We start from the raw sequence: 22031 nt of genomic DNA on the forward strand, positions 1-22031 counted from the left end.
CACGTGTGGTTTAAAGTTTACAAGATTATTGTTGCAAACTTTTGTCATAGTATTAACTACTATCACAAACTAAATTGATGATGATGAAGCTAGTTAATATTAATTTAAAATCAAAAGGCCAAAATAGCAACATCTGGGTAGCACAGTCCCTACAGGATCAGGCTGATGTAGTGACAGGGCGCCCTTTGAGATCCTTGTCCGCAGCTACCCCTGGTCACATGCCCTAGTGCCTTGGACTGTTGCTCAGCAGCACATATCTCAGGAGGATGCTGAGTTAGTCATTGTATTCATAGTCATTCCTTTTAGCTTATGAGTAGCAAGCCTTATTAACACTTAATTATTTAGTATCTTAATCACCGTGTAGCTATTAGTTAAACACGAAAATGAGAAGATGTAGGATTATGCATCACTTGTTTTCTTCGAGTTGAATGATATGAAATGCCATTCTGTAGGTCAGAATAGTTGAGTGTAGGCAGCTGTTTGGTGGCATATCCTTCAGTTTGCACTTCTTTGATGATTTGGTTAAATTCATTTTATGCGTTTTGACAGGAGCTGCATAAGTGGTGTTTTGTCTTCCTCAGTGGAGGCACATGATGTCCGTTTGTCCTGTTATTGCTGAGGTTAGTTTTAATTAGTCACTTAGGTTGGGGCTATACCAGATTTCTCCACTGTCAAGCTGCTGTTTCCACCTTCGTAATTAATAAGTGATCTTAATTGGGGAAGTAAGTTGAGATTAGGTAAATACCCTGCTCTTCATCAGACTTGTACCTTCTGGTTTTAGTGTCAATTGATGATTCTTGCCTGAAACATTTATTACTATAATGGCTATTATAGTATATAGTATAGAAAATTGTGATTTTCTAACCCCATATTCCTTCCATATTTATTCATTGGTGATCTATAGCATGCTGATGCTGTTTGTTATTTATTTATTTATTATCAGTTTCGTTTCACTGGTTCTTACTTTATTGATTGGGTTATAATCCATTACGGTCACTTGATTGGTGCTCACATTGGCTGCACACAGTCCCTTTAAGATGAATGCTCTACCCCTTTGGTAATGGTTTCTATTTGCTGTATCAGGGAGTAAGCTCATCAGCTCAGAGTGAGAAGAAATGGTTGGCTCGGGGGTTTTAGGGATAGTTGAGAGGATCCGATATAATCTCATTGGTTAAAAGAAGAGAATGATGTCTAGAGATGAGTAAGAGGGGGTGTTGAGGGTCCAAGTTGGGTTAGAGATCAGCAACTTCAAGTATACTCAGTTGGCTTGGCTGTGTTGTTGTTCTTGTACAGCTCCAACATACTTTGTGCCCTGATGATAGGCCTGGAGTGGTGGACATCTGGATGGATTGATTTTAGAGAGGATATTTCTAAGTGGGTAAAATTTTTAAACTCCAAAGACTAGGTTACTAGGGCTGAATATATAGATGAGAAACCTGCTACTTTCTTATTTTACTTTTTGAATTTACTTATTACACAGAGTGAGAGTGTGTACACACAAGTGAAGAGAGGGACAGAGGGAGAGAGAGAAGCAGACTCTACGGGGCTCCATCCCAGAACCCTGGGATCACGCCCTGAACCAAAGGCAGATGCTTCACTTACTGAGCCACCCAGGTGCCCTGGCATCTGCTACTTTCTGTCTCATAATTCCTGTACTTTTCCACTTAGGAAAAGTATTTCAAAACTACAGCTCAACTCTTGAAATGGTCATTAGCTTAGCACTTAATGAATGCACTTAATTTAGCAAAACTTCCTTTTGATGCCATTATAAAGGGGATAGAACTAATTTTTGTAATTGAAATATAACAATTGCTATTTATTTTGCAGAAAGATGCTTCTGACCCTTTCAGCCTAAATGAATTACTAGATGAATTATCAAGGAAACAGAAAGAAGAGCTATGGCAAAGGCTCAAGAATTTATTAACGGGTGTATTGTTAGAAAGCCCTGTGGCTGAGTGGCAGACGTTGGAAGTCCAGGGTGAAGACATTATGGAAACAGAGCATGAATCAAAAATGGTAGTAGTAATTTTTCAAATAGAAAATCTGTTACCTTTAATTTGTTAAAAAAAAAATATTGTATGTAATTGAATTTTAAGTGATGAAAAAAGCTAGAATTTAAGAAAGAATATTAGGAGTATGTTTATTATAGTTTTACTTTAAACAATTCTGCCCATTATTAATCTGCTATTCAATGTTGCTGTTCTCTTTAGACAACTGACCTGTATTCAAATTTAATTTACTTTTTAGAATAAGCTAGAAGTGTGGGTTAATTTTTATAAAGTTAGTAACATTCACGTTTCTTTTTAAAATTCTATTTTAAGTTGATTTTAAGTCACTTGAATTTGAATTTTTTCATTTGTAGAAAAACAGCATAGAAATAATTCATGCAATTACATGTGTGGTTCTTGCTTCTGTATCTGTAATAAATGAAAGTGAGAACTATGAAGACTTACTGGAATGTGCAGTGATGTTGAATGGTGAGTTGCATTTGTGATATCATGGCATGTTTAGAGGTGGGCATCTACTGGTTCTCTATGGAAGGAGCCAGTCTTCATGTAGAAGCAGAAGTATTAAGGTGTAACTTTGCTTTTAAGCTCTTTTACTTCAGCTAGAAAAGGAGCAAAGAAGTATTCTTTTTTTTTTTTTTAAGTTTTTTTTTTTTTTTTTTTTTTATTCATAAGTGACACAGAGAGAGGGGCAGAGACACAGGCAGAGGGAGAAGAAGGCTCCCTGTGGGGAGCCTGATGTGGGACTCAATCCAAAGACCCCGGGGTCACACCCTGAGCTGAAGGCAGATGCTCAACCCTTGAGCCACCCAGGTGTCCCAAGAAGTATTATTTTAAGGGCTATCCTGATGCACTGATTTAGAATGTAAATTACTGAACAACTGACTGCTGTTCTCAGATTTTCCAGTACGTCTTATTTGACCTATGGGACCAGTGGTAAGAGCTTATTAAGGAAAAATGGTCAGATTATAAATTCCTCAGTTGGTGATTACTGCCAGAAAGTTTCAGTTTAACCAAGCATTTGTGACGCTGCATCATTTTTTAAATATGTTATGAAAGTGACCTGAGAAATAGGTGTTGACAATTAGGGGAACTTTACTATTAAAATTTGTATCATGGTGCTTTTCAGATTTTAATTAAACTGTAAAACTGTAGTTTCTAATTTAGGAGGAGCACTAAGAATTAATGAGAATATCTAATTATAAAATACATAAAACTATTTTACAGATATAAAAGATGCAAAAATGATTTTAAGTAATGAGAAGAAAAATCACCTAAGTGTCCTCACTTTCACATTGTAATTAATTCTGTATGACACGCTTTCCCATCAGACTTTGCATTCTTAGTGCTAACACTTAGATGTATGTAGATGTTTTATTCAGAATTCTTGCATTGAAATACAATGTCTGATTAAGATGTTAGCCCTAATCAGTATATAAATAGTTCCCAGTGTTTTGTGAATGTAACCATAGTTTATTTTCAGTCTCCAAATAACTTTTATAAATGATTAGTGCTGATATTGTAGTTGTTTCTAACTTCCCATTAATTCAGGAATTTAACGTGTATGTAATGGCATTCAGATATCTATGGATTATAATTATGAACATATTATTAGTATTTTCATTTCATTCTTGAGCTTTTCAATTAATAAAAGCACTGCAGTTTTTGTATTCATTTTAATAATTCTTTTTTTTTCCATTTTAATAATTCTTTTACTGTTTTTCGCCAGTGAGCCAGAATTTGAGGCCAACTTATGAAGGACAGTTGTAGTGGGTTACTGGTCACCACACCTGACCTGGGTTTGGTGTTGAGTATTACCTGTGGGTGTTGTAGTGCTTACGTTTGGGTAGTATGAATACCTGCCTCTCTTAAACGAGGAGTTTGGACAGTGTGACCCTTCTGAGTCTTACAGTACTAAAATTCTGTATTCTATTGGATCTGCTTTTATAACAGTAGTTAACAGTTTTTTACAAGTTATTATCATTTGTATTCTATAAATAATGTATATAAATTTCTGGCAAGTTAGATGTAAACTAGTGTTTGCTTAGCAAACCTTTGTGAGTCATGGCACTTTACACTATTGACTCTGAGCTAATATTAGTTTATAGTAATTTACTAATTGAACATTTACTGTGCTCTGTTTTAGGTATTTTATATGCATTACCTGAATCTGAAAGAAAGCTGCAGAGTTCCATTCAGGATTTGTGTGTCACGTGGTGGGAGAAAGGTCTGCCTGCCAAGGAAGATATGGGAAAGACTGCTTTTATCATGCTGTTAAGGAAGAGCCTGCAGACTAAAACAGTATGTTTACTTTTTAAAATAGTGCATGTGTTTATACCAGTTATGAATTATGTTCACTCATAAGTGGCCTGACTGCAGTTGCTTCCTGGGTTAGGGTCTTTTTTAAGATGTTTGGGGGAGGGCAGCAGGCAATGGCTCCACATTGCAGTTTCATGCAGGCTTTCTCCTCTACCTTCCAGGGTGTGTGGTCCTTGCCCTCTCTTACCACTTCATGGTAGCAAGGCGGCTGCTCCACCTCCACTTTGTTGTGTGAGTTCCAGGCTGGAGGAAGAGGCAGGGAAGCAGCAAGGGCCAGACCTCAGAAGTTCTTAACCTATAGCCACATCTATCTGCTGCAGATGGGATTTTGAAGGGTTACATTGCCACTGTTAGCAAAAGTGGATATTTTTAGTAGCGAAGAAGGGATGAGATAAGTGGGAATGGCTGCCCATCTTAGTGTGGTCCTCTGAGACTGCATAGGATTGGATGTGTGTGGTGAAGGGTGATGGGGCAGGAGTGGTAGAGAAAGTCCTTGGGCCCACGTGGAGGCACCACACCTGTAGGATGTGGGGTCGTGTCAGACTAAAGCCTAGACCTAAAGTTTTAGAGAGCAGGTTTGAGGATTGGATTTAACTTGGTGCATTTCTCAGCCTTTCATCTTTGGTGTGCAGTTAAGATATCCAGAAAGAGAACTGTTTCTGTCCCCTGATCAAGAGAACAAAAGATATTTAATGTTCATCTTAGAAAATTGGGCAAGTGAAGAAGGGAAAATGAGGAAAATGAAATCCTCTGTAATTCCACTACCTAAGGAATTCCCATTTTAGGGATATTTAGGAATTTCTCTTCCTCTTTCTTCCCCTCATACCTTTACTTTCTTATGGCAGATTCTTAGAAATGAGATTCATGGTTAGTGGGTTTGACCTTGATACCCATTGCCAATTTCCTAGCAAGCTTGCACTTCATCACACTCCCACTATCTGGGTCTGTCTCACCATGACCTCCAAGGAGCCGCCAGTTTGATGACAGAAAAGACTGTCTACTCCCACAGTTTGTCATAGGATTGTCATTGTTGGTTTATCTTTTTAAAAACTGTTTTTAAAAAATCATTTTTCCTGTCTTTCTGTTTAGCTTTTATTTTTTATATTTGTTTGTTTGTTTATTTATTTATTTATTTATTTATTTATTTTCTGTTTAGCTTTTAAATCAAGACTTTACTTAATGTCTCTAGTGTTTTACACCTGTGTGGTAGCATGTGGGCGCCACTAGCAGCACAGGGCTATTTAAGTTTCACTTGTAGTGAGGAAAACTAAACACCAGGTCCCTCATCGCATTGGTCACACTTCTGTGCTCTGTAGCCTAACAGGGCTGGTGGCTGCTGCACTCGGCATTGCAGAAACCAGATAGTGCTGCCTATTGGTGCTTCTGTTTGCTTTTGCCATGGTTTTTTCCTTTTTGATGAATAGAGTTGTAATTATTTATTACATAAAGTGTTCTTATTGTAAATTTGAAATGTGACCTTAATTGTTTATTAAAAAACTAACATTTTTCTTTATGTCATTTCTAGGGCACTGACATATGTCGGCTTTGGCGTATTCATCAGGCTTTATATTGCTTTGATTATGATTTAGAGGAAAGTAAAGAAATTAAAGATATGCTACTTGAGTGTTTCATAAGTGTTAAATATATCAAGAAAGAGGAGGTAACCAGGTTTTTTCTCTTTTGGTGTTTCTGTGAACTGCTTTTTAATGGTTGTTTTCCCTGAGTTCATGTAGTTGCTTTTGTACCACACTCAGTGTTCTAATGAAAGAGTCAGCCTAGCTCTCGAGTTGTTATATTTATTGCACATTTTTACCACATAGTAGTATTATGCATACATTTTATAAATTGTTGCTTATTTCATCATTAAATCAGATGGTAATAGGTGGCTGTGAATCCTAGGGGAGCTGGGATTACACTTTAAATTAAGAATGGGGATCCCTGCGTGGCGCAGTGGTTTGGCGCCTGCCTTTGGCCCAGGGTGCGATCCTGGAGACCCAGGATCGAATCCCACATCGGGCTCCTGGTGCATGGAGCCTGCCTCTCTCTCTGCCTATGTCTCTGCCTCTCTCTCTCTCTGTGACTATCATAAATAAATAAAAAATTAAAAAAAAAATAAATAAATTAAGAATGATCGGGGATCCCTGGGTGGCTCAGCGGTTTAGTTGCCTACCTTCGGCCCAGGGTGTGATCCTGGGGTCCCGGGATCATGTGCCACATCGGGCTTCCTGCATGGAGCCTGCTTCTCCCTCTGCCTGTGTCCCTGTCTCTGTCTCCCTCTCTCTCTCTCTCTCTCTCTGTATCTCTCATGAATAAATAAATAAATCTTAAAAAAAAAAAAAGATTGAATGGGAGATGGGCTAGATAGGTGATGGGCATTAAAGAGGGTACTTGCAATGAGCACTGGATGTTGTGTTTAAGTGATGAATCAGACCAGAAACCAATATTGCATGGTATGTTCACTAACAAATTTTTTTCTTAAAGATTTTATTTATTCATGAGGGAGAGAGAGAAAGAGAGAGGCAGAGACACAGGCAGAAGGAGAAGCAGGCTCCATGTAGGCAGCCCGACTTGGGACTCGATCCCGGGACTCCAGGATCATGCCCTGGGCCTAAGGCAGGCACTACACCACTGAGCCACCCAGGGATCCCCTCACGAACAAAATTTTAAAAATAAGGTTGAGAAAGCACTTCCCAGTGGATTGAACGTGACACTCTGCCCTAATCCTGGCTAACTGGCATATACTCAGAACCATCATCACATAATATTCTCAGATTTCTTTTTTTCTGCCATCCAGTCAATCCAAAGAGCAGCTTCTGGCCACTGCTGCATGGTCCGTTTTGGTGGTCATTCCCACATGAGGCTACTGAGCATGTGGACTGTGGCCAGCAAATTATAACCTTCATGGATTCAAAACTTATTATGAAAAAGAATGTAAAATGGCTCATTAGCTATTTTTATATACTTATTACATATTTAAATGGTAATAATTTGGTTATGTTGGCTTAGGTAAATATATTATTAAAATTAATTGAATCTTTTTTCCTTTTATTACTGTGGCTATTAGAAAATTAAAAATTGGGGATCCCTGGGTGGCTCAGCAGTTTGGCGCCTGCCTTTGGCCCAGGGCGCGATCTTGGAGTCCTGGCATCAAGTCCCATGTCAGGCTCCCAGCGTGGAGCCTGCTTCTCCCTCTGCCTGTGTCTCTGCCTCTCTCTCTCTGTCTATCATGAATAAATAAATAAATAAATATTAAAAAAAAAAAGGAAAATTAAAAATTATGGAGTGGCTTGTATAGTTCTCTTGAACAGTTCTGACTTGTTATCTTAGGATTCGGATGTAGTCCTTTACTGAATGTGGACTATATTCCCATGCTAGAAGTGCAAAGAAGAATGTTTATATTACAGAAAATAGCCTTTGTTTGGTCATTGCCTCATACATACATGAGGCAAAAGGAGGAAGTCGCCACTCCTCCCTGAAGTAGGTGAGGAAAGACTTCTTGGATTTGAGGTCCATAAATGAAGGTCCTACAGCTAGTCAGGAGCAAAGACACGGTTTGACCTTGCTTTGCTTGCTCGAGCATACCCTCTCCAGCTAGAGAGGTTAAAAGGGCCATATGTGGTCACTGATCATACTGACCAGATCCCTGTCTGCTCACCTACTAGATGGTGGCCTTAATGAGACTACTTTGAACCTTGTGTTTCCTTCTGTAAAATAGGAAGCACAGTGGTTCTTTGTCACAGTTCCAGAGGGACAAAGTGCCGTGCATACATGCCTAGAGCCATTAGCATAGCGCCTGGCAGGTTCTGAGCACGTGGGAGGTATTCCAACTGCTCATTGCTGTTACCAACTCATCGTCGTTGGTAAAGACGCCTCAGGCCTGTGCCCTCAGCACCTCCAGGACTGTGGTAGAGTGTGAGGCTCAGAGCCAAGCAGCAGAGGGGGCCAGACAAGTCAGTTCCACTTACAGTGACTTGTACATAGTGGGTGCTGACCTGCATGTCAGCCTGTGTGTGTGTGGAGGTGCAATTGGTAGTACAGGCATAAACGTATGTCTCTTTTAACACTCCCCCTTTTTTTTTTTAAATAGATGTCTTTTGAATTTATGATATCTAAACTTAGTTTCCTAATGAGTCCTTACTTTGGTTAGTTCATTCTGGATAAATGACAAATATCTTGTGCTATCATGTCAAGTACTTATAGTAAATACTTTTTAAGTATTAAAAAGTATTACCCATGCCTTTTGCAAGCATGGGTGCCCTGCTATTTATATCAAAGTGTGTTGCATTTCTATGGGATTCCAGAGACAGTATTGGTGGACTGGTAAGCAGTAAAGAGGTGAGGGTATTGTTTTCAGGAAAAGTTTTAGATATATTTTATGTGCTGTATAGAGTGTAAGTATCGTATTACTGCTTTTTAGGGCCATGTGTCATCTAGTAGTATGCATATAAACTAACACGGGGACTGTGTGTATTTGAAAATTCTAGTTTGGCAGATACTAAGCCTCTTCACAAGTCCTCACTTTTCTCATTTATAAAAGATGAAATGAAGGATTCTTTGATCTTAGCTAATGTAGACAGAGCCAGAATGAAATGTTTGTGGAGCATTTACAAATTGAGCTACTGAGCAGTATGGGACATGTCTGTGCAGTCCTGTGGCTGAGCACAGGAGATCAGTGCTGGACCCTCCAGAGGGGAGATCCTTTTGTCGTGGCCCTGCTCCTGAGCTCTACCCTAGACTCCAACACCCCCATTGAGGCCCTGAGTTGTAGTTATATATGCTTCCTTCACTGAGAATAACAGACTTTTCTGTTACTAACATCCAAGGAATTGTTTCCTTTTTAGTTATCTGAACTTTTTATTTGGTTGCAACATTGTATCTTATTTTTTTTTATAGGGAAGAAGATTTCTTAGTTCACTCTTCATTTGGAATGTAAATTTTATTAAAATGATCCACGAGACCATTAAAAACCAGTTACAGGGGTTACAAAAGTAAGTATTGAGGGCAATTGGTATTTTGTGTTGTCTTGATGATTTTAGAATATGGTATTTGACCTGACTTTTAAAGTTATATTAATTGGGACACCTGGGTAGCTCAGCGGTTGAGCATCTGCCTTCCGCCCAGGGTGTGATCTTGGAGTCCCCGGATGAAGTCCCACATCCAGCTCCCTGCATGGAGCCTGCTTCTCTCTCTCTGCCTGTGTCTCTGCCTCTCTCTGTGTCTCTCATGAATAAATAAAATCTTAAAAAAAAATAGTTATATTAATGTATTGGAAGCTTTAAAAATTATCTCTTAGATTATATTATTTGTGATGTACTGTTTTTACTATGTGTTGTTTTTAACTACATATTATGTATTATTGTATCACTGTATAGTTTTTTCCCCGCTGTAGGAAGTCATTTTCAGTAATGACATTTAAGTTAAGATTTTAACTCGTGGTCGTTCTTTAAATAGTCAAAATATTTACCAGTTAAATCTTAGTCTCAATTGCAGTATGGACATGGACACGGAATAAATTCCAGGTCACAAGTACTTCTGATACCATTTTTTTTTTTAAGATTTTATTTATTCATTCATAAGAGAGAGACAGAGACACAGGCAGAGGGAGAAGCAGGCTCCATGCAGAGAGCCAGATGTGGGACTTGATTCTGGGTCTCCAGGATCACACCCTGGGCTGAGGGCAGGCGCTAAACTACTGAGCCACCCAGGGATCCCCTTCTGATACCATTTGAATGTAATGTCTACTTTCCTGTTTACTGTGGACTGAGCTATGTGGTTGGGTGGGAAGAGTCCTGCAGTCAAAGAGTCTAGGGATGCATGCACAAGTCGGAGCTCTCAGCCTCTTAGAACCTCACAGCAGTTGGAGCTGTCACGGTGAATGTTTGAATGTTTTCTGTTTGCCAGGTGTAGGGTTCAGTGCGTAATCTGCTCTGCAGCTGAGTACTTAGTGTGCATTTTCAAATGGAATCCTTCAACTGTTGAGGTGGGCTTGGTTGCTGAGTTTCCCTCTGTCAGGCAGCTAGCTTTGGTTAAGTACTGAGCTGAGATTTGACTCTGACTCAATGACAGAGCTCCTGCTGTTTGCTAGAATGCTTTCTCCTCCTGTTTCCCTACTGGCAGAATATTGGGGTTGAACTAAGGGGCTCAAACTCATGACTTCGAGATCCAGGAGTCCCTGGCTCTGTCAGAAAAACAAAATAAATAATAAACTTTAAAAAAAAAAAAGTGTAGGGGATCCCTGGATGGTTCAGCGGTTTAGCGCCTGCCTTTGGCCCAGGGCGTGGTCCTGGAGTCCCGGGGCGTCGGGCTCCCAGCATGGAGCCTGCTTCTCTCTCTGCCTGTGTCTGCCTCTCTCTTTGTGTCTCATGAATAAGTAAAATCTTAAAAAAAAAAAAAAAGAAAAAAAAAAGTGTAGTGGTTTGAACATGCATTAACTTTCTTTTTTTCCCATAGATCTTTGATGGTATACATTGCAGAAATTTATTTCAGAGCTTGGAAAAAGGCCTCAGGAAAAATATTGGAGGTATTTTCATTTTATTAAATGTTAACATTCATTTTTGTTGTATTCTAGTAAATAATAAGTTGTCATGGATAGTCATTTAATATGTGTTGATGCTCTTTGTCAAAATAAAGTCAGATAATGAGACTCCATGGGATGGAGACTTCATTCTCATTCCCACAAATGTTCATGCTCAGTCTGAGACCCAGGATTCCTGCCACTCATTGAGATGTGTGGTTTGAGTGAAATCAAGATTTGCCCCATATCATTTTGGTAGGTTTATTGGATCTGTAATGTCCACCCACCTGTAGCTGCCATGCACTGGGAATGTGCCTAGTCTGAGTTGAGACGTGCTATAAGTGTAAGAAACACACCAGATTCTGAAGACATAGTGGGGGAAGAAGAATGTAAAATATCTCATGGGATCCCTGGGTGGCGCAGCGGTTTGGCGCCTGCCTTTGGCCCAGGGCGCGATCCTGGAGACCCGGGATCGAATCCCACGTCGGGCTCCCGGTGCATGGAGCCTGCTTCTCCCTCTGCCTGTGTCTCTGCCTCTCTCTCTCTCTCTCTCTCTCTCTCTCTCTCTGTGACTATCATGAATAAATAAAAAAAATAAAAAATAAAAAAATAAAATATCTCATGATTGTTGTTTTAAAAATACTGCTTGCATGTTGAAATGATAGTGTTTTGGCTATATTGGGCTGAACAAAATACATTACTACAATAATTTTGCTTGTTTCTTTGTTTTTAATATTGCTATGAGAAAGTTTTTATTTATGATTTTATTTACTTGACACAGAGAGAGAGAGAGAGAGAGCACAGGCAGGGTGAGCTGCAGGCAGAATGAGAGGGAGAAGCAGACTCCCCACTGAGCAGGGAGCCTGAACTGAAGGCAGATGTCTAAATGACAGAACCTCCCAGGCACCCCACCACTAGAAAATTTAAAATTGAGTTTGTGGTTAGGGTTCTGTTTCTGTTGGGCTTTTTTGCTCAGGAACCTCAAACTACCTCTTTCAGTTACATTATTGTTGAGAAATTAAAGACATTTGTTTTGAATTACGGCTAACCTTGAATGACTGTGGAATATCTATCTGCATTATGAAGATGTGGCTGTGTAATTCACAATCACAGTAAGGCTCAAAGGCTCTTTTGGAAAAATATCAGAATACTTTTTGTCAATATCCTTTGTGTTTTTCTTATACTAGTCTGTCAAACATGTTTTCTTTCTGAGAGTAAAATTTTTAATCTAAGTCAGAGAGGGGAGCAGGCCCTGAGCTGGTGGGTTGGGGAGAACTTTACTGATCTCTGGAGCTTCCTTCTGTCCACTCTGCTCCTGTGCAGCTTAAACTTGCTTTATCACTGACTTCCACTTCTAGAAGAGGAAATGATCTCTCATATCCCCTGCTGACAGCATCTACAGTCATTTTGCAGTGTAAAAGTTTTTGGAGGAAGGGACAAAACCAGGACATTGCTATACATTTTTGCAGTTTTATTATTCATGACATTTGTTCATAGGAAAGAATATTGGTCCCCCTTTTCTCTAATAGTGGATTTATTTGTTTGTTTACTTAAAGATTTTAGTTATTTATTCATGAGAGGACAGGCAGAGACACAGGCCGAGGAGAAGCAGGCTCTCTGCAGGGAGCCTGATGCAGGGCTGGATCTTGGAACTCCAGATCAACTGCTGAGCCACCCAGGTGTACCTCCAATAGTGGTTTTAAAAATAAATGTTGGGCAGCCCGGGTGGCTCAGCGGTTTAGCGCTGCCTTCAGCCCAGGGCGTGATCCTGGAGTCTTGGTATCGAGTCCCGCGTTGGGCTCCCTACATGGAGCCTGGTTCTCCCTCTGCCTGTGTCTCTGCCTCTCTCTCTCTCTCTGTCTTTCTCTGTCTCTCATAAGTAAATAAATAAAAAAAGATAAAAAATAAAAATAAATGTTTGTAGGGGTGCCTGGCTGGCTCTGTTGGTGGAATGTGCAACTCTTGATTTCTAGTTGTGGGTTTGAGCCCTGTATTGGGTGTAAAGATCACTAAAAATAAATAAATTCCGTTTAAAAAAAATGTAATAGTTGCACACATAATTGTTTGATCGAATCTGTACTGAATTTTAGTGCAGCTCTGTACTTCTCAGGCTCGGCTTCCCTCTTCCTCCCTCCCTTCCAATTTTTCAAGCAAGTTCCAAATAGGACATCTCATATCTATGTGCTTCAGTATGCATCTCTAAGGAATATGGTTATATACGGCCTTTAACATACTTAACAAAATTAACATTTTCCGGGTATTTTTTTTAAAACATTTAAATTTCTCTGCTTTGTTTCAAAAATGTCTTTTTATAGTTTTTTTAGGGAAACAGGATCCAATAAGTCTATGGCATTTCCTTGTTACGTCATTTAAATCTCTCAGAGCATTCCTCCCTCTCTCCTTTTGTGTTTTTAAAACCTGTGCCCCGCATGAATATGTTGAAGAAACTGGGTCGGTTGTCCTGTAGAATGTCCATATTCTGATAGTTAACTCTAAAGGTTCAACTTTTGTGGCACAAATACTTAGTAGGTAGTGCCATGTATCCCATGTCAGCGTGTGGTTCCCCGTAGGTAGTGATGCTAAGATTAGTGGCTTCAGGTGAAGGAAGTATTTTCAGAGATAATAAAGGGGGCTAATAGTAGTAACAGGCTTTCCTAATGTCCTTCCCTAAAGCCATGGGAACCTAGGGCTTGGAGGCAGAGTCCAGGGTAACGGACCAGAGGATCCGCAGGGGATTTCGGCTGCTCCCTGTGGTTGGGTCTGCCTTCTCTGCCCAGTTCTGGAGGTTGTAGGTGTTGTGGGCTAACCGAAGAGCTCCCTACAGCCAACTCCCTACTGCCCTCCATGGAAGCCCTGAAAGATGTTGTTTCAGGCACTTTGGAGTCCTTGTCCCCATCTTGAGGGTAGTTCAGCGTCAGCTCTGGGGAGGCTCTTGGAACAGACTCAGTCCCTAGGTCGTCTGGTTCAGGATGACTCAGAAGAGAGGCCCTCAGGGCATGCTCAGGCTCTGAGCCATCTGGCTTGAACTAGCCTCAGGTGGTAGGGAGAAGCTTGCTGTGCCACCTGGCACAGATTTGGTATTTCATCAAACAAGGTAGAAGAAACCAAAGGAATATCAAAACTAAAGGGATTCCAAGAGGTATAGATTTGAAATAGGAGTGCTCTGAGTGAGGGATCCTGGTGCTTTCCCTCATGATCTAGAGGACCCGTGGAGCCGCCTCAGCAGCTACGCTCCCTGTCCTGACCTCTGTCGGAGCACGTGCGCCAAGTACTAACAATGTGTTTGCCATTCCAGACCATTGAAAACAGCTGCATCCAGGACTTCATGCACCACGGGATCCACCTTCCACGCAGGTCTCCTGTGCACTCTAGGGTGCGTGAGGTAAGCAAACCATTGTGGTGCTAGTCATGGATTTTTTGATAAAGCTGATAAGTCCTAGCTTTGTTTTTAGATTATTGTTTTTGTTAAATTTAAAAATTAAGTTAACCCCTCTCATGCATCAGCCTAAAGGACTTTCTCAGAGTCTTAGTATTTGGTATCTGGCAGTTTTAACTAGAAGAAAGGTATGTTATTGAGAGTCAGAACTTTTTTCAAATAATCTTTAAATTCTTTGACATAAAAATGTTCAGAATCATTACTGTCTAACTGCCATACCACTTTTTCAAAAACAATATTTGGAATTATTTTTATTACTTATTTTCATATGTTAAATTTTCATTTTGATATTCTGTAAACCAAATGGAATAAATGTTTGGATAGTTTCTTGTGTGTGTTTTTTTTCTTTTTTAATTTTTATTTATTTATGATAGTCACACACACACACACACACACACACAGAGAGAGAGAGAGAGGCAGAGACACAGGCAGAGGGAGAAGCAGGCTCCATGCACCGTGAGCCCGACGTGGGATTCGATCCCGGGTCTCCAGGATCGCGCCCTGGGTCAAAGGCAGGCGCTAAACCACTGCGCCACCCAGGGATCCCCTCTTGTGTGTTTTTAAAAGCTAATCTCAGGGGTGCCTGGCTGGCTCAGTCAGTAGAGCATGTGATTTTTTTTTTTTAAGATTTTATTTATTTATTCATGAGAGACACATAGAGGAGGCAGAGACACAGGCAGAGGGAGAAGCAGGCTCTTTGCAGGGAGCCTGATGTGGGACTTGATTCCCAGACCAGGATCACGCCCTGAGCCGAAGGCAGATGCTGTACTGCTGAGCTACCACGGCATCCCCAGAGAATGGGATTCTTGATGGCAAGGTCATGAGTTTGAGCCCCATCCATGTGTAGCATAGAATTTACCCAAAACAAATTTAAAAAAATTTTTTAAAGCTAGTCTCAGAATTTAGATGTGAATTTTATACTTACATTGTAAATGATCTGACTAAATGAGGCTTTATTTTCAATGTCTTAATGACACTGATAGGTGTTTGATAATAATAATGATCTTGGCAGATGGAATTGGGAAATGTGGTCTGTTTAGGACACAGGGTCAGTATCCTGAACCAGGAGTGATGCCTTGTGTGTTTGCTGTTAGTTTTGGCAACTGTGTATCAAGAAGCTAAATGAATAAAGACTTACCTTTTTAGTGTAGTGAAATTACTATTATTTATAGAATGTAAACATACATTAATTATATTAAGCTTGAAAGGATAAGGAAACATTTCTTTACATTATTGATACTTTACTTTGAGTTATCCAAAGATAAACCCAGAGATAAATATATCTAGTTGATGCTTGACCTCCAGCCCCAATGACACACAATCCTAGTGTGGCTTCAGTAAGTTGTAGGTCAGCTTGGGTCATTTATTTGGTGTTTCAGATTCTCTCTCTCTCTCTTTTTTTTTTTTTTTTTAATATATATTCATTTATTCATGAGGGATAGAGAGGCAAGATTCTCTTTAATCATAAAGAATGATAGCATGTTAAATTAGATAAATTTGTGATGTTGATTGCTTCCTTCTTAGTACCAAATAAGTTAAGACTTTTTCCCCTAAGGCTTCTTTTGATATTTGATTTTCTGCTCTGGTAATCTGAGTAATTAAGATATTATAAGTATAGATATCACTGATTGGTAAACTATGGGAAAATACATAGAATTAAAAGGAAGAGCATTAATTATATTTCACTTTTTGAATGCAGTATGTTCCTGGACTTTTAATTCTTATTGTTGCTTACAACACATTGTAGCTTCTTCCTCAAATCCCTTTTTTGGGTAAACATCACATTTCTATAATAAATTATTTTACTGATATGTTGAAAGAAGGTTTAGGAAATGCTTCAGACATTTGAAAGTAAAAATCCCTATACTGTTGATGAAAATCTTCTAACATTAGGTATTTGGGGTTTTTTTAAGATATTTTTTATTTATTTGAGAGAATGAGAGCACACAAGCAGGGGGAGCAGCAGAGGGAGAGGGAGAAGCAGGCTCTCCGCTGAGCAGGGAGCCTGACATAGGGCTCCATTCTGGGTCTCTGGGATCATGACTTGAGCAAAGGCAGATGCTTCAGGCAGACTGAGCCACCCAGGCACCCCTAAAATTAGGTGCTTTTAATGGTTGCCTAACTCTGGGAATATATACTAAAGCCCACTGAATTATGTACTTTAAAAGAGTGACTTTCATGGTTTGTGACTTATAACAATAAAATTGTTTAAAAATCTTCCTGTACACATTCAATGCAATCCCTATCAAAATACCATGGACTTTCTTCAGAGAGTTGGAACAAATAATCTTAAGATTTGTGTGAAATCAAAAAAGACCAAATAGCCTGGGGAATATAGAAAAAGAAAACCAAAAAAAAAAAAAAAGAAAAAGAAAACCAGAGCCGGAGCTCATCACAATGCCGGATTTAAGTTGTACTACAAAGCTGTGATCATCAAGACAGTGTGGTACTGGCACAAAAACAGACACACAGATCAAGAGAACCCAGAAATGGGCCCTCAACTCTATGGTTAACTAATATTTGACAAAGCAGGAAAGACTATCCACTGGAAAAAGGGCAGTCTCTTCAATAAATGGTGCTGGGAAAATTGGACAGCCACATGCAGAAGAATGAAACTAGACCACTCTCTTGCACCATACACAAAGATAAACTCAAAATGGATGAAAGATCTAAATGTGAGACAAGAATCCATCAAAATCCTAGAGGAGAACACAGCCAACACCCTCCTTGAACTTGGCCACAGTAACTTCTGGCAAGATACATCTATGAAGGCAAAGGAAACAAAAGCAAAAATGAACTATTGGGACTTAAGAGAAAAAGCTTCTGCACAACAAAGTAAACAGTCAACAAAACTAAAAGACAACCTACAGAATGGGAGAAGATAATTGCAAATGACCTATCAGATAAAGTGCTAGTATCCAAGATCTATAAAGAACTTATTAAACTCAACAGCAGAGAAACAATCCAATCATGAAATGGGCAAAAGACATGAACAGAAATTTCACCAAAGAAGACATAGACATGGCCAACAAGCACATGAGAAAATGCTGTGCATCACTTGCCACCAGGAAAATACACATCAAAACCACAATGAGATACCACTTCACACCAATGAGAATGGTGAACATTAACAAGACAGGAAACAACAAATGTTGGAGAGGATGTGGAGAAAGGGGAACTCTCTTGCACTGTTGGTGGGAATGTGAACTGGTACAGCCACTGTGGAAAACTGTGTGGAGGTTCCTCAAAGAGTTAAAAATAGATCTGCCCTATGACCCAGGAATTGCACTGCTGAGGATTTACCCCAAAGATATAGATGGAGTGAAAAACCGAGACACCTGCATCCCAAAGTTCATAGCAACAATGTCCACAATAGGCAAACTGTGGAAGGAGCCTTGGTGTCCATCGAAAGATGAATGGATAAAGAAGATGTGGTCTCTGTATACAATGGAATGTTACTCAGCCATTAGAAACGTGATTCAACGTGGATAGAACCTGGAGGGTATGATGCTGAGTGAAGTAAGTCAATTGGAGAAGGACAAACATTATATGGTTTCATTCATATGGGGAATATAAAAATAGTGAAAGGGATTAAAGGGGAAAGGAGAGAAAATGAGTGGGAAAAATCAGAGAGGGTGATAGAACTTGAGAGACTCTTAACCTTGGGAAGTGAACAAGGGGTACTGGAAGGGGAGGGGGACAGGGTGACTGGGTGATGGGCACTGAGGGGGGCACTTGACAGGATGAGTGCTGGGTGTTATAGTATATGTTGGCAAATCGAACTCCAATAAAAAAAGTTATACAAAAAAAATCTGTAAGGAGCATTTGTGTGGCTCATTCAGTTGAGTGTGTGACTCGTGGTCTCAGCTTTGATCTCAGGATCATAGGTTCAAGCCCTGAGTTGAGCTCCAGGTTGGACATGGAGCCTACAAAATAAATAAATGAATGAATAAATGAATACCTACCTACCAACCTACCTTTCTGTAAAGTGAGTATACGATTGATACCAAAACTTGATAATATTTTACACGCAAAAGAACTGTAGTATAATATCACCACCGTCAATAAAATTTTCTACATAAAAAATTAACAATCAGAAAATAATCCCCAGACTGTAGTTCGTTTAGGATAAAGTTGATTCAGGTTCAAACACTTAAAGTATAACCTATTGTTGGATAGCTTAACTTAGTTTTTATTTTCCACTTATCACTAATAGAATTTTAGTTCTAAAGAAGAGTGGTGAATTAAGGAATTTTGGCAAAACTGAGTTGCTGGAGACAAGAGTCTGAAGAGTTATGGGAAGACTGGCTAGTGAAGAGGGCAATAGGACAAAGTAGTGGATGCTGAGTGTACAGCCCATCCTTTGATTGTTCCTAAGCTTGGGGATGATCAATATCTAAGTTAAGCTGGTACGGTAAAGGCCCACGGAGCAGTGACACCCATTTTGAGATATATGCATGTTTCAGATGCTCTTCAAGGTTCTTCGAACCAGACACTTGTAGCCAGCTCATTTTGGAACCAGAAGGGGCTATAGAAACCATTCAGGCTGACTCCTTTACACACACTCCTCCTCCACTTCACCTTGAAGGTCAGAGGTCTCTGAACTCATTTTGAGGTTATTTGACTTTTGGTAGAAGGGTAGAAACTATGACCCAAAGTCATTGATCTTTGTTTCTTCATAGGCTTCTTTCCATGTGATTTCTCTCATGTGTTTAGTACAGTCAATATCTATTGTTATATCTTCTCTTAGGGAAGAGTTGTCAAGACTTGTGAAGCATGAGGGCCTGTTTTGGTGTAGAGGACAACCTGCCCTCTCTGTTCAAAGTAGGATCTTAAATGCTGTTTTTGAAAACATTACCTTTCTTTCTTTCTTTTCTTGGATCTCAGGTGCTGAGTTATTTTCATCATCAAAAGAAAGTTCGTCAGGGAGTGGAAGAGATGCTTTACAGATTGTATAAACCCATCCTTTGGAGAGGACTAAAGGTACACCTATTAAATACTCCATCCATGTTAAGAATGTGCTCATTATGCTTTTGAATTTATTGTGCTGTAATTCAGGCTTGTGATAAGGCAGTATAAATGACACTGGAAGCTGGGGGCTTTCTGAAGTTTGGGACACTTTTTTTTTTTTTTTTTTTTTAAGATTTATTCATGAGAGACACACAGAGAGGCAGAGACACAAGCAGAGAGAGAGAAGAGAGAAGCAGGCTCCATGCAGGGAGCCCAATGTGGGACTTGATCCCCGGACTCCAGGATCATGCCTGAGCCGAACATAGACGCTCAACCGCTGAGCCACCCAGGCATCCCTGGGACAAATGTTTTATTCTTGTATTAAAAACATTTTTAGGCCTATTAGACTGGGAATCTGAATTGGTTTAGTGCAGATTCCACAGTAGGAAGGGCATTTGTCATGCCATATAAACCAGCAGAGGTGTTGAGGTTCTGTATAGCTGAGCTGGGCCATCCTGGCTCTCAGAACCTTCTGCTGATGACTGAGACACAGAATCACAGCTGTCGGGGAGTGATGGAATTAACATGAATGATTTTCTACATGGTAAACCTAGTGTTTCTGTTTCTTAGTGACATAAGATGGGCTTTGAGATGAGGAATTGGGTCTTTATTTTTTTTTTTTAAAGATTTATGTATGTATTTTAGAAAGAGTGTGTGCATCTGTAGGGAGGGGCAGAGGAAGAGAATCTCAAGCAGACTCCCACTAAGCAGGGAGTCTTACCCCGGGCTCAATCTCACAACCTATGAGATCATGACCTGAGCTGAAAGCAAGAGTTAGAGGCTTAACCAACTGCACCACCAAGGTGCCCCCAAAACATGTGGTTTGTACCCTCCTTCCGTCTTTCTTTTCTTTTCTTTTCTTTTCTTTTCTTTTCTTTTCTTTTCTTTTCTTTTCTTTTCTTTTCTTTTCTTTTCTTTTCTTTTCTTTTCTTTTTTTCTTTTCTCTGTCTTTCTTTCTTCCTGTCTTCCTTTCTTCCTTTCTTCCTTCCTTTCTTTCGTAGGCTCCACGCATGGAGCTTGAACTCATGACCCTGAGATCAACACCTGAGCTGAGATCAAGAGCCAGATGCTTAACCGACTGAGCCAGCCAGATGCCCCCAGGTCTTTTAATATCTGTCCTTACTGAGCCAAGGGTTTGGTTTAGCCCATGGATTGTCTAAGTTTGGTCAGTTTAAAGGTTGTAATTGTCTTTAATATGTAAGTAAGTCTATATTGAGATACTTAGAACCATTTAGGAAATCTATATTGAAGCCTTTGAATGTTTGCTCTTTGGATTCTGAAACACTCTTTCCTTATTCCAGGCCCGAAACTCTGTGGTCCGGTCAAATGCTGCCCTACTGTTCATTGAAGCATTTCCTATTAGAGATCCAAATTTCAATGCTATTGAAATGGATAGTGAAATTCAGAAACAGTTTGAAGAACTCTATGTATGTATTGCATGTGACTGAGTCCCCTATGATGTCAGCTATGTCTGGGCCTGTTGTGGGTCCTGGCCCCCTCCTCCCCCACCCCCACCACTCCATAACTACCTGTGTGCTGCCCTCTGATGGCAGGCTTTCTAGATCTTGACACTTCATAGAAATCCATGTTCTTCCTGGTGCCTTCTCTCACAGTGTGGACCCAATAGTTTTATTCTTTTTGTCACCTTTGGAACATCTAATTATTTATTACTCTGTATAATTTTAAATGTTTTCCCTGTCTTCTTGTGTCCCCAGCACGGAGGCGGTATAATATGTAATTATAGTAGATTCCCAGATTTGATGCTACTTCTCTATAATTGTTATCACTTTTGGCAAGCCACTAACTTTTCTGTCTTTATCTGTGAATCGGGGATGTTGGTATTGCCTGCTCTCAAGTTGTGGGGTAGTGTGGATGAACAAACACTGGTGATGTTTTAAGGCAAGCCTGTGAATAATGCCTGCTGCAATAGATTTTTCAAACGACTGATTTTTCTTTTTTCTTTTTTTTTTTTCTGACTGATTTTTCAAATGAGACTTTAGAGCATTAGGATGCCACATTTATTTCCAAAGATACATGGATCTTCTTCATCCGGCTGGAAAGTGCTATCCTCTGTCTATTCCTCTACCTTCCCTTACATTTTCAGGGCTTCCTAACACAAGCTAAAAAATATTATTTATTGTCCTAGTTAGTAGAATAAAATTTTAGGAAGTGATAGCAAAAATGCCATGATAAAGGTGGTTAACCATGGCATTCCTAAAATACTTCCTTTTGTTGGTTTGTTTTTTAAGGTTCAGGATTTTTTTTTTTTTTTTAAGAGAAAGGGAGCTAGCACGAATTGGGGGAGGGACAGAGGAAGACAAGAGAAGCAGACTCCCTACTGAATGCAGAGCCTGACATGAGGCTCAGTCCCAGGACCCCGAGATCATGACCCAGCCAAAGTCAGATACTTAACTGACTGAGCACCTTGCTGCCTGTTTGTTTTTGATTTAATGAAAAATCTCAGGCATGCAACAAGTTGAAATAATAGTATAATGAATATGTATAGACTTGGCTCTTTGTATGCACATACATATATACATATGTGCACACGTGTGCATATACGTACATACACACCTCCATACAGACACACATCTAAAATGAACAGTCATTGGTATTTTGCTTTAAGTGCCTTATTTGCATGTATATTTATGTAAAATTCCCCTTGAGAATCATTAATTTTGTGGGGCTAATGTTGGTAGGCAAATCAAAGCTAGATTTTGGTAGTTTTTAGCCAAAAAATCTATGA

The 22031-nt window shown here is 39.7% G+C and overlaps 1 protein-coding gene across 13 annotated transcripts in view; it reads left to right on the forward strand.

The window, feature by feature from the left end:
* NCAPG2 (non-SMC condensin II complex subunit G2) overlaps positions 1 to 22031 on the forward strand; it is a 64157-nt gene that overhangs the window by 3233 nt on the left and 38893 nt on the right. For 10 of the 13 annotated variants that reach the window (XR_012007753.1, XR_012007754.1, XM_072776789.1 and 7 more), the window contains exons 4-12: positions 1828 to 2016; positions 2363 to 2477; positions 4153 to 4307; positions 5851 to 5985; positions 9219 to 9313; positions 10776 to 10845; positions 14135 to 14221; positions 19163 to 19258; positions 20587 to 20712. Coding sequence is in view for 11 of the 13 variants with exons in the window: in XM_072776789.1 (XP_072632890.1) it covers positions 1828 to 2016; positions 2363 to 2477; positions 4153 to 4307; positions 5851 to 5985; positions 9219 to 9313; positions 10776 to 10845; positions 14135 to 14221; positions 19163 to 19258; positions 20587 to 20712 (1068 nt within the window). In the remaining 2 variants the exon portion in view is untranslated. Of the gene's footprint in view, positions 1 to 549; positions 621 to 1827; positions 2017 to 2362; positions 2478 to 4152; positions 4308 to 5850; positions 5986 to 9218; positions 9314 to 10775; positions 10846 to 14134; positions 14222 to 19162; positions 19259 to 20586; positions 20713 to 22031 lie in introns of all 13 variants that reach the window. The other 3 variants (XM_072776794.1, XM_072776796.1, XM_072776797.1) reach the window with 1 other exon arrangement.

The sequence above is a fragment of the Canis lupus genome, chromosome 15 (genome assembly GCF_048164855.1).
Source record: "Canis lupus baileyi chromosome 15, mCanLup2.hap1, whole genome shotgun sequence".
Taxonomy (NCBI): domain Eukaryota; kingdom Metazoa; phylum Chordata; class Mammalia; order Carnivora; family Canidae; genus Canis; species Canis lupus.